The sequence below is a fragment of the Branchiostoma belcheri genome, unplaced genomic scaffold (genome assembly GCF_001625305.1).
Source record: "Branchiostoma belcheri isolate BF01 breed outbred unplaced genomic scaffold, Haploidv18h27 scaffold73, whole genome shotgun sequence".
Classification (NCBI taxonomy): domain Eukaryota; kingdom Metazoa; phylum Chordata; class Leptocardii; order Amphioxiformes; family Branchiostomatidae; genus Branchiostoma; species Branchiostoma belcheri.
Genome location: NW_017804387.1, coordinates 136,103 through 153,890, shown reverse-complemented (window position 1 = coordinate 153,890; position 17,788 = coordinate 136,103). Strand labels below are relative to the sequence as shown.

The window sequence follows — 17,788 nt, the reverse complement described above, 5'->3', positions numbered from 1 at the left end:
TGAGTGACAACGAAAGACCCATACCATTTTGAAGTGGTGACTAGACTGATTGCATAAATAATTTCTTCTATTTGTATCCAGACTGATGCTACCATCATAAGTTCTATCATATTTTCTTTACCCCTTATACAATAAGTGTCACAATGGTAGATTGTTTCGTCAACCAACATCTCGTAGTGTAATGCCAGGGCGTTTCCCAGGTATGACCCGGCACACGGGATATTCAACCTCGTGTGCGCGTGCGTGATCAGCTCTTGAAATATCTTAGCTTGATCACACAATCTCTCGCCACCCAATGACAACTAGTTAACTGTGGGCTGCCAACAGGTGAGTGGGAGGATCGCTTGGGGCTGGATTTGAACCCGCTTTCAGTTTAAGGTCATCTAAGGTCTAAAGCCGGTTCCCAAAAGGTTGATAATCATCAGTTCTTTTCAAACTGAAGGGTGTGGTACTTGGATACTTTATTTTTTCATTACCTTCACACACATTTGTCTGCATAGCTTCCTGGAGATTTTTTAAGAGACGCAAATATATGACAGATAAAATTACAAAATACAGCTATTTACAATGGTTTACACATTGATACATACAGGTACATGTAGCCGTCGGAAGTTCCTTGGATGCAGATTTACATATGCGATAGACAACATATAAACAGTATGTACTTATTAGTAGGGTACATACTTCTTACAGTATATATACACAGGTAGAGGCTTTAAACAGGTGTTAAAATTGTACTAAAACTTGTTGTCACCTCATCAGCAATAAAAAATGACCGACCTTAAAGTAGCCTAAAATCCAGTCTTCCGCTTCCAACAGTCGCTACGTACTGGGACGGTACCGCAGAGAACGTTGGAAGAGACCAAGAGACTGGATTCCAGGCTAACCTCAAAGACGTGCGTACCAAGCCTAAATCATGCACACACCATGTCACACACATATGCGTGGAGATTTGTTGTCATGCCATCGGGTGAAAAAACAAGCGTTATCCAGTGGACGTCTGAGAAAAGCGCTGAAAGACACATCAAACAGAAAAGCCACCCGTTTGGAAATTGTGAAGATTAGGATCAGCGGCTGTAAATTTGTATCAGCAATAAATAGAACGCCACAGCGGCGCGTCCCATCTCACGTATTTTGTTTTATTCTTTTCTTCCCCAGACAATCCCTAACGTTACACCAAGGGTGTTACATCAATTGGATATGACCTATTTGGTCACATCGGTGTCGGCAACATCTAAGCGTAGATTTCAAAGCTCTGTCCCTACAAGGTTTGGTCCCTATAAACTGTTGAAGTGGAGCGGCCTTTAAAAGAGTCTAATTTCCACACATGTTTATATGTTATATTGCACTGATGTTAGTTTGATGATAGGGTGACAGGAAAAGCTACTTTCTATCCATAAACCCAATCTTACATAATGCCATTTATTCTAAGAAGGTGGCTCCGAAATAGAAGCTATTAGATGGACCATCGCTTGGGAGACGGAGGATAATCCCAGACGACTTATTTTTAGTTAAATGTTGATCTGATTATGTGGATGACATCCGCGCGTGTATGAATTTTTGTCCGTTTCCAAAAAAAGTTTTCGACCATACTGTAAATCGTACAAATCAGCTGCAAAACTAATTATAATTCCATAGGAAAATAAGAAAATGGGAAGAAACGAAAATGAAGAGTCTGTTATTTGCCATAAGTATATTTTTGTTTAGTCATTTGTTCAACCTTCATGACCACCGTAGATTTCATAATGAAGGCAACATTTTTTTTGCCAAACTTGCGCTCGCATCAGTTTTGGGATTCCCAGAGGATGTCGTCCAAATAATCAAATCAACGTGGCCTAACATCGGTGATAAGCGTAGGCGACACACACACATACAAGAGTAGGTCAAGAGGTCTAGCGGCTAGCCATTTTATCAGACCGGACTCCTGCTACTAAAGCGGGATTTCTCTGGGATTTCACCTGACCTTTAGTCTGGCTAAATAATAACGATTCTAATCAGCCTCTATCAGTGAGAGATTAACACAGGCGTGTTGCGTGTTACCACACGCTTTAGAGACACTTCTTTACTACTTCTTTACCATGTTTCGGTAATGTTTAGTATATTCGATCTTTGATATAAATGTAGAATACTAGTAATATATTCACTCTTTCATCCGTCGAGTTACTTAATTTTGGTAGTATATTCGACTTAATGTTAATAAGACCATTCATACACGAGAGTGTGCTATATTAGCCTGGTGCCCAGCCTTGTTAGCGGATCTTGGGGAGCGGACTAAAGCTAACAAGCCTGGACTGGCCAGGCTAGTGCTATATTACTAGAGAATAATCACATTAGAATCAACATGATGATATTTTGTATTTCGTTAATAAACTTCTCTAGGCGGTACCTAATAGGAAAATAAGATGCATAACAAAGCAGGTACATGTAAATGGTCGTAAAATTTTATGTTCTGAGAGAACCTCATTTCAAAGGACTTTGTCTTTATTGTTAATTAGGGAGAAAAGTGCAAAATACTGCATCATATGATGAACCACTGTTACCACTATAGTAGAAACAACATAAGCTCATCTCACAGGATCCTTACCACTATAGTTTCATACAACGTTTAAGAGGCGGCTGACACTTCAGACACAATTTGGTTAGACTATCATCCCGCCTCAAAACCGGGTCACGGCACAGTAAAATTCAGGAGGCGACTGACACTGCCACATCTTACAGCTACTGCACACCAACCTGTTGATTTTGTTTCGTTTGCTTGTTTATCTCACACAGATGCATAAACAAGTAAATATAAATGAATGTAACAGTGAAATATGGAGGTTCAAAGCTTAATATGCGTATGTAAAGGCCTTCCTTAATCATAGATTAAACAAAAGAAATAGGTTTGGCAATAAGCAAATGAAACAACATAATGAATTAATTAAACAAAAGAAATAAAATGTCGCTAGTAAGTGAGCTGTAAATTGAGAAGAGAAAAAATTACTTTAGTCATCATTGAAAAATATGACCACATGGAAATATCATAGGATAGTCGGTATCAAGGTCTTTTTGGTCCATCCAGACAGCAGTTCATGTTACATGTTCTGAAAAGGTAAGTGAAAATGTCACCTGTTGACCTCACACACACCTTCGTCGGAAAACATCCAAAAATAGATGGTTGAAGAAAACCGTGACAAATTGCAAGGTGTCAAGTTTTCTAAATCGATTGTTCATTTAATCAAGCTGATTATTTGGCATTTGTTGGTTTGTGTAGTTTCCTTTTAGATGGCTTTTGTTATGGGCTGGGACGTGCTTTGCGTCTTGGCGGAGAAAGGATTGGGCTTAACACAAGTCACGTGATGCACGTCCTTGGCGTTGATTGGCCAGAAACCTTGTGACCCCCCACGACGCCTGAATGACAACACAGCTTGTGCTCTGTCGCAGGGCGGCCATCATGGCGAACCCACGCAAATTCAGTGAAAAAATCGCGCTCCACAACCAAAAGCAGGCCGAAGAGACGGCCGCTTTTGAGCAGATCATGAAGGAAGTGAGTGGCGCTACAAGAGCCAGTGCTGGGGTAAGTCCTAATTCCCAGGTCACGTCCTTAAAGTATAGTCTTCTCGTAACGCTCTCTCCTGTGCGCCCTCCCCCATGATGGCGCTCCTCTGTCTCTTTCTCTTTCCAGGCGCAATACCAGAAAATGCAGATGGCACAGGCTCTCGGAGCATACCGTGGCGGTTCCCTGCCGAACGTCAACCAGATAGGGACCGGTGCCATTGATTTACAGGTACGTTAAGGTCCGTGTAGCTCGGCGTGTGCCCGTGCCCCGCAGTGCGTAAGTGTCGTTTCTGTGCAAGTTGTTTGGGGCAGCTTGTTGTTCTGACGCCGCTTCCTGTTCTGTGTTGCTCTCTCCCGGCCCAGGGCGCCCTGCACAGCTTAGAAGACATCAAACGCGGAGCCCAGCCGGGGTTCGTGGACCGAAGGCCCGGCTTTGACAGGTCCCGCATGCTAGCAGCTCAACACCGCAACAGACTGGCACCGTTTGAAAAGAGGCAGATATCCTTTTCGAGTCTTGTTGGTTTGTGTCCTGTTGTTGTGTCCCAACCCCCTCCGAGTCACACCCTCTAACCCAACACACAACCTCTCCTACAACCACAACGTCCCTCCTGTAGCTCCCGGACCTCCAGAACCGCTGTTGGAGGGTTGAGTGGTTTGTTTTTATTACCCTTTGAGTGGTGAAGATGCGACTTGCTCACCATGTGAGGTATGTGTACATCTATCTTGTCCAGGTGCTAATGTGGGTGGGTGTATTTTTATTACTGCACACCTATGACCTCAATTTAGCACCGCCCATAATTGCAACACAAATGATTTACAAGACAATTATGACAATCCCCTCAATTTACGTACCGCCCCCCTGCATTTTTGTGTGAAAACAATAGCTCATTATTTCACAAAGCACCACGGTAGAGTGTATTGTCTTCCCCTGTGAAAACATAATTGTACATTCAGGTACTAATCCGCTCAGGTCATCCCTACAACAATACACGGCAGTCTACCCTAGATAGTATGGATACTGAAGATTCATGGCATACATGAAGGAAAATCTGCAAAAAAAATCTGTACAGGTTTGTTCTTTGCATTCTACTTCTATGGATCTGTGTATCATGTATCGGTATATGTTTTTTCTGCAAAAGTGTTAGCTTGCTTTCCATGAAAATGGTAGCTGTTTTCCATGTTAGGTTTTGTCTGTTTTCCTAACAATGTTTCTGTAATACATATTCCATATTCCAAATATTAAATCCAGGTGGAGAAATTTGAAGCCAAATTTCTCAGGTTAAAGCTATTTAATCACCATATAAACCAGCTTGGAAATCTCATCAGGGAAAAAGAGCCACTGTATATGGGATTGGTAGGGAGTTTTTTTCTACATGAATGCTTTGATATGATTACCGTCCTGTAACTGGAGTTGATAGATATTCTTCACGTCATTACTTTTTAAGTTCCCTATAAATCGGTTTTATTCTATCTTACAGCGATACTAAACCTGACCTATGCCTGGAATAGCTAAACGAAACCTTGACTCACACGGCTAGTCTGGTAAGAGTGTTTGAAGAATGTTTGTTGAAGTGTATGACAGGTTTACAGTCTTTCTTTAAAAGGTACACGTAATTTTTTATCTCACTTTCTGGGTCTGCTAAGGGTCAAGTTTCTTTGTACTAATTGTAGGATCTGAATAATGCCTGCACCCTTCACTGCTGGTAGCCAGTTGAGAAAAAATTACCCCATAGGCCACACCAATTTGATTTCTTGGTTAACAGATTCGCCCGCTTCATTTTTTTCTGATATGCAAAAAAAAATTCAGAACCAACTGCAAAATGCTCATATTTTGCCCTGAACAGTTGAAAACTGTCCTTTTCTCCCTACTTGTTACAGTTATTCCATCTTTCAATGCAATGGTATCATTAAAAGTTCAAAATTCATTGTTTAAATTTTGAACCAGCCTGGTGTGTTGACTTCATGGCTCCTATCGTACCAATTTGGAATATAATAGGATGCATAGGTCTGTTTTTATTTATTTATTTTTTTCGCCCGCCCGCTCCATTATTTTTGTAGAGAAATCCGTTAACCAAGAAATTAAATTGCTGTGGCCATACTGTCAAAAAACAACAAGACCTTTTGTCTTTAGTGATACTAGTAGTAATTGATTTTTGGATACAAACTAACAAAGTAGCATTTGGACAGACACTCATTGACAACTAACAGAACCTCTATGAGATTGGAATTTACTTTCATGGTTTGCGTGGTTGACATTTGCCCCAGTGATTATGGCCTCTTTATTTATTTCACCACAAAGAATATGAATCACAAACAACATGTAAGGTACACCGCACATGGAAAGTCATGACTCTCACTGCCCGTGTCTTGATTGTCTGCCCGCATTGTTGTGAATATGTTACTAATGGTCAGGGATTGGTAAACAAAAAGGGCCTAAGTATAACACCAGATAGTAAATGATTTGTCCCCTGGGTATGGCCATGTTTGTGCTGGGCTTCCACTATCTGTGAGTTCATCACTCTAGGTGAGCCTGGTAATAGCCTGCATTATTCATAGTACCCGCCGCTGTTTATTTTTAGCAGAAACCTGTGGTTTCGCCTCCATTTGAGACGGTATTACCCTCAAATTGGTGATATATGAGGAACACAAAAAAAGCACAATTGGTATGTGTTGACAGTACAGACAGGTGAATTGTGTAAACACTGGTTGATGTCATTCCTTTAATTACAGGCTTTAAGAATGAAGCAGTATCCATTCTTCATGTCATGGCCCATGTGTTGAGACATGTAAGTGAGGATATGCACACTGCAACCTTCTTGTACACATTCATCTTTTGAATGGATACTTAGGATTAAATCCTTCATGAATTTCCCTTGTTTATGATGGTGTCAGCCTTTGTTTTTGACAGTAAATGTCTCAAAGTAGAAGTACATTTACCTCCTTTTTTAAAGACCAAATTTGTTGATTTCACCTTTTACTGTATGTCAGATAAAATAGAATCAAGAGAATACCGTCTAGCTGACAAGATTACCTCCATTTTCTAATGATTTTAAGAAGGAAATCCATGAAAATTTGAGACTCTGAGAGCATTTAGATAGCAAAACATGACTTTGTTGTCATGTGGTATGGGAAACTTCAGTATTTGATTCAATTACTGAAATGTCATATTCATGTGTGCATTAACTGATTAAGTAATTACACATTTATGGCCAAGACCAGTACATTTATATGAATTATTATGCCAATCTAGGGCTTTGAATGATTTATACGGTTCTTTACAGTTATTGACAGTTAACTTATACTTCCATTATTATACCACTTAGGTGACGACAGTACTTTTGCATATATATTCAATCATACATATTATATGACCTGATATTGCTGATAAGGGGCTGATATTTGCATCAGGTGGACTTGTTCTGGATATGCTGCAGATAGAACGTTAACTTCTCAAAATTATAATTTTTTCACTATATTGATATTGCAATGAGGAAAATTAATTTGGTAGGTGCATATGCAAAGTATGTAAGTCACATTGTTATCAGGGACAACCATTGACTTGTTGCAGTGTCTCACTTTTTGCATTGCAGCGTCTGATTGAAAAGCAGACAGTCCTAGTGTTTCTTGAGTTTCAGGTTTGGTAGCTAGAAAAATATAAACACCCAATTTTGTCCGTGTTTGTTATTGACTTTTTCATCAATGGCTTTGTAGTTTTGTTTCTGTTCATAGGTGGCATGGCATACTTTTTTTCTTTGGTCATGCAACTGGTTTTGTAATTTTTTTTGTTAGGTTGTACCATCCCGTCGTATTTGAATTTCTTTTTTCAACACAAGTCTTTCTTCTATATTGTAACTGACAAATCCATTTTGACGGTGAGTGCCAAAGGTCATGTGGCGAGAGATAGTTGTTGCCTAGAGGCATAACCGTTGTCAGTGTGTTGTGAGGTTCCTATTTGGAGTCAGCGTCACATCCACAGCGTCACATCCACATTTTGGGGAAATAAAGAATTGTTTCAATTTCCAGTAGTCAGGCCACACCAATTTAATTTGTTGTTTCTCGGATTTAAAAAAAAAAAATTAAGCGACAAAATAAAAAAAGCAAAACAAAAAAAACAAACAAACAGGCCAAGGCACCCCATGATAGCCAGAAATGTTACAATATGAGCCATGAAGTGAACACACCAGGCTGGTTTATAATCAAAACAATAGATTTTGAACTTTTAATAAAAAGATTGCATTTTTACATTGAAAAACTTAAAGAAGTAGGAAGAAAGGGACTTTTTTTTCAACCAGTTGGGCCCAAATATGTCTTTCATTGAGCATTTTGCAGTTAATTTAGAACATTTTTTTTCTTGCAAATCAGAAAAAAATGCACAGGGTGATCTGAGTGAGAAGCAACAAATTAAATTGTGTGGCTTCACCTTTTGATGTAATCCATGCTCTGCTTGCCAATGTCTCATTTTTTTTTTGGGGGGGAACTCCTACGCATTGTTCTTACCAAGCAGCTATGGTAGATTTGAAGGAAATGTCAAATTGAGCAGCAGATAGGCAGAGTTATGGAGACCATGCTCATATAATGCAAGGCAAGATGCTGTGGCTTTGTGGTTGACGTCCGTCAAATCATGTCAGCATTTTCATTTGCCGGTGCCAGAACTTGGTAGAACTTGTTGTAGAATATCCTATGATCTTGTAAGAAATGTGTAGGTGGTGCCTTTTTCACACTTTATAAACCAAGGTCACTTCACTGGCAGCTGAGGCTTGAATTTTGCAACTTGTTGTCCCTTTTCAAGTTGGAAAGTAACAAAAATAATATTGTTGTACTACTAATGATTGTAACTATTCATGACTTCACAGTTTGCATATGGTGAATGCCCATTTTTGGAATACACTGTTCTTTTATTGCTCTGAAAAAGCTGGTACTCTTGGCCTGAGGGCAGAAAAGCCGTAGTAGTTATACCTGTTGAAGTATTCTTTTAGTTTTAGCCCTGTATTGCTGCAGACAAGTCGTAAGATAACTCATGCCATATATTCAAAGCAGTTCGGTATTTGCAAGTCAAAAGCATCCAATGCAATTTCTGTGAGGCAAAATAAAAAAAATAAATATTCTCAACAAGGAAATCTCTCTGATATTTATGTTTATAGCAATTTCTTAGCACATTTTAGCCATGTTTTTTTTTAATACTTTGAGCATTTGAAAACAAGCTTCACGAGGATTCTCTTCAATTTTGGGTATCACCAATAATAGCTAAAGTCAGCCTACAATACAAAACAAGCAACTGTTTTCCGAAATGCCATTTTTGCATCACAGATATTAGTAAAAATGATGGTATAGGATAGGGTTGATTTTTGTTTAAGAAATGACCAGAAAATTGTGAAAATCCAGTTTTACTGTCCTAAAATTGCGTTGGGTGCCTTTAACTGTGCTGTGAGATTTATGTGGTGAGTTTGGAGGTTCCCCCTGTGTAGGCTCTGTAGTGCTTTGATGTATATCTTTTGGCACTTCAGGTGCTGACTTGTTTTCCTAGAGTCAGCTCACTTGGCCAGAGCTCTAAAACTCTGTTGGTAGACCCCACCAAGCTGGAGACATGGCAAAGTCACACACTTCAGGGTTGAGGAGCTTTGTGTTTTTACCTACGTATACGGTCATCTTTTGTAAATTTTATTCCTAGTAGAAGGATTCAGATGAACATATTGGCATATGCTAAATGTCTGAACCTGAATTATGAAGCCCCTTTCGCATTTAGTTTCTGAAAAATTAAAAAAAAAAGGATTTTCTTGTCTTTTTCCCCATTTTGATGAGAGTTGTGGAGTAAAAGTTGGACAAGATATTTTATTCCTAATCTTTTCAAAAATGTATTTTGTTTACTGGAGTGTATGTGGACTTGTTGTTGTAATAGTGTACAGTGAATGTATATTGACAGTTGCTTACAGTGTATGGCATTATTGTTGATAATTGCCTGAAAGTCTGTGAAGTCAGATGTTGGTTCTTACTAACTATTGTCAACCTGTCAATCTGTAGTCTTATTACTTACATGTCAATGAGGGATGGATGCTTCATTGGCAGGGCTCGAAATTCATTTTTGTCAATAGGTGCACTGGTGCACCCAACCTAAAAAATTGGGTGCACAAAAACATTTTTGGGTGCACCATATAACATACTAAGTAGAATGTAAAATTGATTATATGTTTCATTTCTCAAGAAAAGTACCGTAACAATGATCATATTATTTTTCTACTCTTAGATGTTAAAGAACATTGCACACTACACTCAACATCTTTACATACATAAACCTACCAAAATATTCGGGTGCACCCACAGGAAAAAATTGGGTGCACAGCTCCAAATTTGGGTGCACTACGGTGCACATGCACCCAGTATTTCGAGCCCTGATTGGTAAAAAATGATAGTTGGACTAACCTGTGACATGTAAAGTAATGATTGGGTGTGCAGGGCTCAAAATACTTTTTTCTGCTTCCTGCACTGGTGCAGGTAACATTGAAAATTCAGACTTTGAGAAATATGGATCATACTAAAAGTTGTTCAGAAACCATTGCCATGTATTTCTTATGGTAACAATGAATGCAACGAATGAAAATCCATATACACCTATATATACTTGTGGGACCAGTACCCATTAGCTGCAGGTAGACATCAGAAATACCCACACAGCCCCAACTTTACATGCACTAACCTGCATATGCACCCAGTATTTGATGTAAATGTAAGTATTAGTATTAGTGTAGTATTACTGATTCATATACAAAATCAATTTGTTCCTAATGCCAGGCTTTGTAAGCTTAGTCATGAAGTGAAAACAACAACTTGCAAGAAAGAAAGATGTCTTTATCAAAACAAGAATGAATCACAACACTTCTTAAGTTGAAAATTAGTATTATTTTACTGGTTGAATAGCTGGTGTGACTATTGGCAAACGTTTGAGTGAGTTGTTGACAAGTGATGCACATTGATTTTGGTGAAAAACTTCCCCCATTGTTCTCTTTGTTGTCCTTTTCTGATCACAAAATACGCAAAAAGCCAGTCTTTGTCATGTTCTAGCCAGGTACACATGGAATGTTGTTTAGCTCAGAACCTATTTTTAGAAACAGGCTACAATAATAATTAACAAACCCACAAGAGTACACTGACATGCAAATTACATGGACATAACAGCAGACCCTGACAGCAGATAGAACTACTACAAGGCCAAAAGAAATAAAGACGATATTGTATAATGACAATTATACAATATATTTTATATTAACAATTAGCAATGTTATGCAAGGCATGAAATATTCGGTGCATATGCACCGTAGTGCAGGTTACTCAGGGTTGCACAAGTCCTATTGCCCACTTGCCCAGGGCAAGTAAAAGTACTGTTCGGGCAAGTAAATATCCCCCTGTACTTGCCCGATTGGGAAAGTAAATTTTTGGGATGCGAAGTATATCCGCTATGGTGTTTGGAGCAAAATTACTCATGATTTGGCCATAATGATATTATATTAAGTCTCAAACCACCTTATTTTGATAACTCTAAAATGAAAATAGTTTTCTTGCTGGTAGTGAAAATGCATATAAAAATGTCGTTTATTTTGGGCAAGTGAAAAGTTGGTTCGGGCAAGTGGAGATGTCCATGTACTTGCCCAATAGGGCAAATGGATTTTTTAAAACTTGTCCAACCCTGTTACTGGTAAAATTGGGGCTGTGCAGGTATTTCTGATGTCTGCCTGCACCTAGCCTGTACTGGTCCATGTTATGGCATGTACCAGCTTTATATTATACATCTAGGTGTACAGTGTATGTAGATTTTTATATGCTGTATTGACTGTGACAACCCATGAAGTATAAAAGCAATAATGGTAATACTTTTTGAACAATTATTAGTATTATACTTAATACAGTCTAAGTGGTTCAGGTAAAATTTGTCTGGCGCAGGTAATTTTCAATGTTAGCTGCACCAGTGCTGGTCTGCAGAAAAAGTATTTCGAGCCCTGCTTTAACAAGGACTGATATGCCTCTCACTGTAGGCATGTGTCAGGCAAGGTGCAAAATTGCATACAGCACAATTTAATTTCTTGGTTAACGGATCTGCCCGCTTCATTTTTTTCTGATTTGCAAAAAAAAAAAAAATCAGAATCCGGGTCAACTGCAAAATGCTCATACTTTGCCCAGAACAGTTGAAAACAGTCCTTTTCTTCCTAGTTGTTAGTTATTCCATCTTTCAATGCAGTGGTATCATTAGAAGTTCAAAATTCATTGTTTAAATTTTGAACCAGCCTGGTGTGTTGACTTCATGGCTCCTATCGTACCATTTGGGGCCATGATAGGATGCCTAGGCCTGTTTTTTTTTTTGCCCACCCGCTCCATTATTTTTCTAGAAAAATCCATTAACCAAGAAATTAAATTGGTGTTGCCTCAGAGATAACTTCCCATCATTGCCTTTCCTGTACCTGGATTATTATGTAGTTCTTGTATCAACGGAACTGTTGTCAGGGGAGTTCATTATCTCGTGGCAAAGATTGGATGAAAGAAATAAGTCTTGAAAGAGAACATTGAAATAGATTTACCTCTAGCTATGGCAGTAATGGAGTTAGTTACATTAAAGCCTGTTATGCTAAATTAATGCCATATGGTTGTCAAGATATATTCTCATGTTTTTATGTCTATAGTTTTTTTCAAACTGGATAGTAGAGTAGTTACCTTGTGTCGTGATATTTTCTTGTTGATGACTAAACTTCACTACTGCCAAAATTTGGATGAGGAATTTATGCTGTTACAGTATTATGAGTATATTGAATTCAGTAAATCAGTGTCATTTCTCCATGAAAATAAATACACCTGATACAAATCCAACGGCAAACACCATCATCCCACCCAATTTTGCATGTACATGTAGATCCCACTTACTGTTTTGTATCCCAATGATCTTGGTTAGTCACTCACTGGCTTGAGTATTTGCTTTATCATTTTTCATGGAAAAACCTCAGTACGTACACTACATCTGTGTAGATGAGTGTACAGCATAGATTTATGATGTATAGCCTTACCATTATGTAAGGTAGCCTTACCATTAAGGTAACTCCTCTACTTATTCAACCTTTAGTATGTCTTGTTAAAGCCATCCAAAGCAATTTCGGGGCCTTAAAAGTTACTTTTAAAAGTCAATTTTGTGATAATTTTTTTAAACATACATGTAGTAAGGCCACACCAACTTAATTTTATGGATGACATCCGCGCGCATTGATTTTCGACTGTCGCCCTCAAAACAAAAAAAGATCACCTCCACCGAGGCTCTGGCCTGGCTCTAGGCATGGGTAGTCCATGGTAGTTAGCGACAAAATGGAGCTGAGCACCCAGGCTATCGAATTCAAAGCTCCACGACTCAAGAACTCAGTACGTGCCAGCATGTGCCGTCTTGTCATATACGTCGCTAAGTACTGTCAAGAATTCACAATACCAGCTTTGAATTCTTGTGTTTTACTATCATTTTTATTTTTGGCCGGAATTTTTTTTATTCGCCCGTGCGCACTAGTTTGGGGGTCTTCAGAAGATGTCATCCATAAAATGAAATCGGTGTGGCCTAAGTAGAAGCAACCCTATCCATAGCATCCTGATATCTGTAAGGAAAAATGTGACGTCGCTGATGACAAATGATTGCTTGTTTCATATCGCAGGCTGGTTTTGTTTTTGGCCGTGCTTGTTTTTGGGATATCTCAAACACTTGGAATATGAATTGATGCCAAAAGTATGCTAAGAAACTGCTGTAAATGTGAATATCAGACAGCTTTCCTCATCCAGAATACTTAGTATTGTTTGTTTCACTGCTCTGAAATTGCATTGGATACCTTAACAAAAATTGTCAACTACCATGTTCCTTGCAAAAGCTAGAATTAAGCTGATAGTGTTGAAACAGACACTTTTATACTGTTTACCAGGCAAAATCAGGAACCTAGGAAGACCTTATCAGGATTGTTAGGGTGGAGAAAAAATGAAATGGGTATTCTGACATGCAATCATAGAAACAAAACACAAGCTTAAGGTTGTCACGAAAACGCTGCCAGTACAGCCAAGACTTCAGACAATAAAAATCCAGATCAGATAACACGGATTTCTTGCACCTGGTACATCTTTATACCAAATGGTTTCCCAGAAATCTGAAAGGCACATTTGAGAGGGACTTTGCAGTTCTTAAGATGCCACCTGCTGTCTTCTGTGCCATAAAACAAATGGAGATTTGGAGAGTGTCCACACAGGCGCTTTAGTACAACAGAGATTGCCCGTAGCTACAAGTCCTTTTGTCACAAACTTCAGTTTGAATAATTAAAATTGTGCTGTCAGACTGTATGAAATGTTAGCTTGTAAGATCATGCTTTGTCAAAAATTGCCAAAGCCTCCTTTCAGCATCATAACTGATTAGAGTATAACAATATAAAATCTACTAAGCTCTCAGTACGCAGTGACAGGATGAATTCTCCACTCACAGCTTTAGTCACTATGATGTTGCAGAATTGAACCTGAACATGACAATCCTGTTGGATATCCTGTTATTCCTATTTCCTGCCAAAGTATAAGCTGACTGATGAAATTTCCATTTGATGGATGACTATTCCCGTCTCTTGTATCAATCCATATCTGATGTAGTTGTGTTACATGAACTTGATAACACACTATCTGCCCAAAGTTTCATACTTTGTGTGATTTGATTGTCAGACTGTCTGATAGCACTGACAACTCTTCAATGTTCGTATTAAATCGGTTGCGTATGTTCTGTGTTATTAACAGATAGGCTTTAGGCTTTCTCACAAATATCAGTTTCAGCATATAGCTGACTTTTGCTTCAGTATCCAAATCATAAATGACCATGTATGCCAGATTACATATACATGGTATCTTTCTTAACGTACAGCTAAATATTATTAAGTCTTGCATTGTTATGCTGCCAACTGTTAGGGAGTGAACCAGTTTAACCGTTTTTACACATTGAGAATAGTTTGTACTAGTTAATGTACACCTAGTATTAGTAATGATGTTCAAAATGTTCTTTGATACACAGGTTTTGCTGTTTAACTCATCAATCTCATTAAGATGCCTGGCATTTTTACTGTGTTGCCACTAAGCACTATTGTTTCAACTGCAAATCCTTGGTTTTTGGCAAGCTGTGAATTTTGGGTGCTGTGATGACAGGGCTCGAAATTCCTTTTTTTTGCGCTCCAGGTAGTGCTGCATACCTAAACCCAAATTTAGGTTCAGGTCCGGATTCAAGTCCAGAGGTTTAGGTTCAGTTCTGGACTTGTAAGTCTGGACCTAAACCCATGACATATACAAAATTGCATGTTCCCAACCTTGCGATGTTGTCTGGGTGAAACTTAACATGGCGGCCGGTACTTGACAATGCCCGATGGCAATGTTTTCTTCATTTTGCAGCAAAGATTTTGCAATCTACAGAAGGTTTTAGGTGGTTTGGAAATAAAAGGGGTATGTGAAATGGTCTTTTATGGTAATAAGTCCGGACTTAGTTCTTGACTTTTAGGTTTTTTTGGACTTGAACGTAAACATTCTTACAAGTCCGGATCCAAGTCCAGTGAACCGGTACGCAGCTCTAGCTGCAGGCAAATGTTACCTTCATCATTTAGAATGTAGGATCATACAAAAAACAGTTTAGAAACCGTTTATTTCTGTACTTTATACAGTATTCATTTGTAATAACAGTCAATTCAACAAAAGAAAATCCATGTACATTTGTATCTGTATGTAAACTTGGACCAGTGCAGGTTAGGTACACGTAGACATCAGAAATACCTGCACAGCTCCAATTTTACCTGCACTAGCCTGCATATTCATATGGGTATTTCAAGCTCTACAAGTGAAGTTAAGTCAATTTACAGTACATTTATATGTATGTATTTGAGATTTGACTGTAGGTGGCTGCTCTAGGCATATCATCCCACCATACAAAGGTAACAGTAGAAATGTTGTTATGAAAAGAACTGTATTGAATGTTCACTTGCTTATGCCTAGCTATTGCTTTTCATTACATTCTCTTTTAATCATAGAGCGCGATATGTTATGCTGTGTTTATCGTTGAAGCTTGATATGTTGACACCTTAACACCTGATCACATGGACAGCCCTCGGTATGGAGGAGTCCATTATTTATCTCCACCGGACACCAACTGGAGGAGGTAGGCACCTGTTTTCTCATTCTACACTTGTATTGATATCACTGTGTGAAGATGCAGATTCTTGTGATGCATAACTTTAAAGCTGCATTACGTAACATTAAGACGATACAAAATGTAAATTTTTCTACCATTCTATCACAAAGTAAGTTCAATCAACATAAGTGCCATTCAGAAAGTGGAGGTGTCAAAATATGTATATTTAGGTGCTTTACGAGTGTATTGAAAAGCTTGAAACACAGCTTCCGGCCATGTTTGTTTACATTCTGGTAGTTTGTGGTGGCACCACAAATTGGGTGTGTACCTTGTGGGCTCACCAACCATACTTATGAGAAATGAGTCACTTACATTCATAACCTAAGTTGAAACAATACTATCACAATGTATATTAATATTCATGGAGCAAAATTGCCAAAAGTTGTGATGCTGAAACTTAGTTACTGGTAGGATCCTGGGCCGTTTTTTTTGACACGAACCAGAAAATGTAGGATTCATTTTGGGACTTGTTTCTCAGGCAGTTTTAAATGCTCTGAATATGGAATATTGATGCAAATTTGCTAATGTGGGACAGTATGTGTCAATATCATACAGATTGCAGTATTTAGAATATTTCCAATTTTGCTACCCTGAAATTGCATTGGATACATTTAAGTATAACCTCTTGAGCCTTGTCTATTATTGTTTAAATCCATGATTGAAGAGTTGGTTGACGTAAAAACCAGAAAGGGAAAGTGATCGTCTTGTATACAGGCAAAGGATGTCCCATGCAAAGCCATCAGCATATATAACCTTTATATGCTGTGTTTGTTCAGTGGCAGAGACTAATTCTGTTCCAAAACAGTTCCAAAATTTCAGTTCTAAAACAGATCAGCAGATATACAAGATGGATAGTACAGAATAATGACCACTAAACGAAGAAGGTTTTGGTTTATTGATGTCCATGCAAAATACAGGTAACCAAAACATTATGATTATCGAGTGAATTCTTAAAAATGGAACTGTGCATATTTTTCTACCCACCCAGCATCATGGTTTATCCTGGTTAGGCCACAGCAAGTAATATTTATGGATGACATCAGCGCGCGCATATATTTTTGCCTGATTTTGGGGAAAAAAAACATGAAATTTTGTTGCCTTCTGACAGTGGTCAACATGCCAAAAATGGGCAAAGATGTCTGTTGCCATGTCGGAAGGTGGATGGCAGATAACTATGAAGAGAAGAGACAAGAAAAGGCTCTGATTTAATGTTTTGTTTCATACTTTGATGCAGTGATATGTGATGCTGGCTGTGTATACAGTATGTATGTGATGTTCCCACTGAATCAAAACCATTTTACAATGATGGAGTCAAAAATTTTTAAATGTAGGGACCCTGCCTTGTTTTTTCTTGCCCGCTCGCATTAGATTTGGAGTCTGCGGAGGATGTCATCCATAAAATGTACTTGCTGTGGCCTTAATAGGTACAACAAAACACTACCTACGTTATAATGTCTCTATACTTATTGTACGCAAGGCTGCCTCCTACCCTTTTGTGACAAGTACCTAATTCACATTGTTGCCAAGCAATATGTATAAATAACAACACTTACTAATGGCTGTGCGGCTGGAACCGGATAAGTTATGCCCTGACTGAGCCATTTAAAGTGTCACTATGTAACAAAAATATGTGATTAAAATATTTTGTTTAAAAAGTATTCATGTCAATGTAATATACTTCCTGTTTTCAACATCTTTGTGCAATTATTCTTTATGATTGGCACTAAACCCACACGAGGAGCACGCAGTTTGTGGTGCCACCAGAAACTACCAAAATGTAAACAAACATGGCTGATAGTTGTATTTCTAGTTTTTAAACATACTCATAAAGCGTCATGTTTTGGCACCTACTCCTGAATGGCACTTACTGTATTGGCAATGGAGACTGTACTCAACTTACTTTGTAAAGAAATGACCAGAAAATTTCCTTTTTATATCGTCCTGATTAAATGTTACATAATGCAGCTTTTTAACCAGGGCACCGTTGGTTAGTCCGTCTTTAAAAGCAGGTCTTGCCATTTCCAAGATGCACAAACTGAA

General features: G+C 38.4%; 1 protein-coding gene and 1 long non-coding RNA gene across 2 annotated transcripts in view; both read left to right on the top strand.

Annotated features, from left to right (window-relative positions):
• Positions 1-161: 161 nt before the first annotated feature.
• Positions 162-1,128, top strand: LOC109485192. The gene is made up of 2 exons (XR_002141114.1): positions 162-327; positions 820-1,128. It is a non-coding gene; the product is annotated as an uncharacterized LOC109485192 (long non-coding RNA).
• Positions 1,129-2,942: 1,814 nt separating this feature from the next.
• The window catches only part of LOC109485185 (CREB-regulated transcription coactivator 1-like), a 38,040-nt gene continuing 23,194 nt past the window's right edge, over positions 2,943-17,788 (top strand). Inside the window, 4 exon segments of the mRNA XM_019788640.1 lie at positions 2,943-3,556; positions 3,665-3,766; positions 3,901-4,035; positions 15,654-15,715. Of these exon segments, the coding sequence (XP_019644199.1) occupies positions 3,395-3,556; positions 3,665-3,766; positions 3,901-4,035; positions 15,654-15,715 (461 nt within the window). The 5' untranslated portion in view covers positions 2,943-3,394.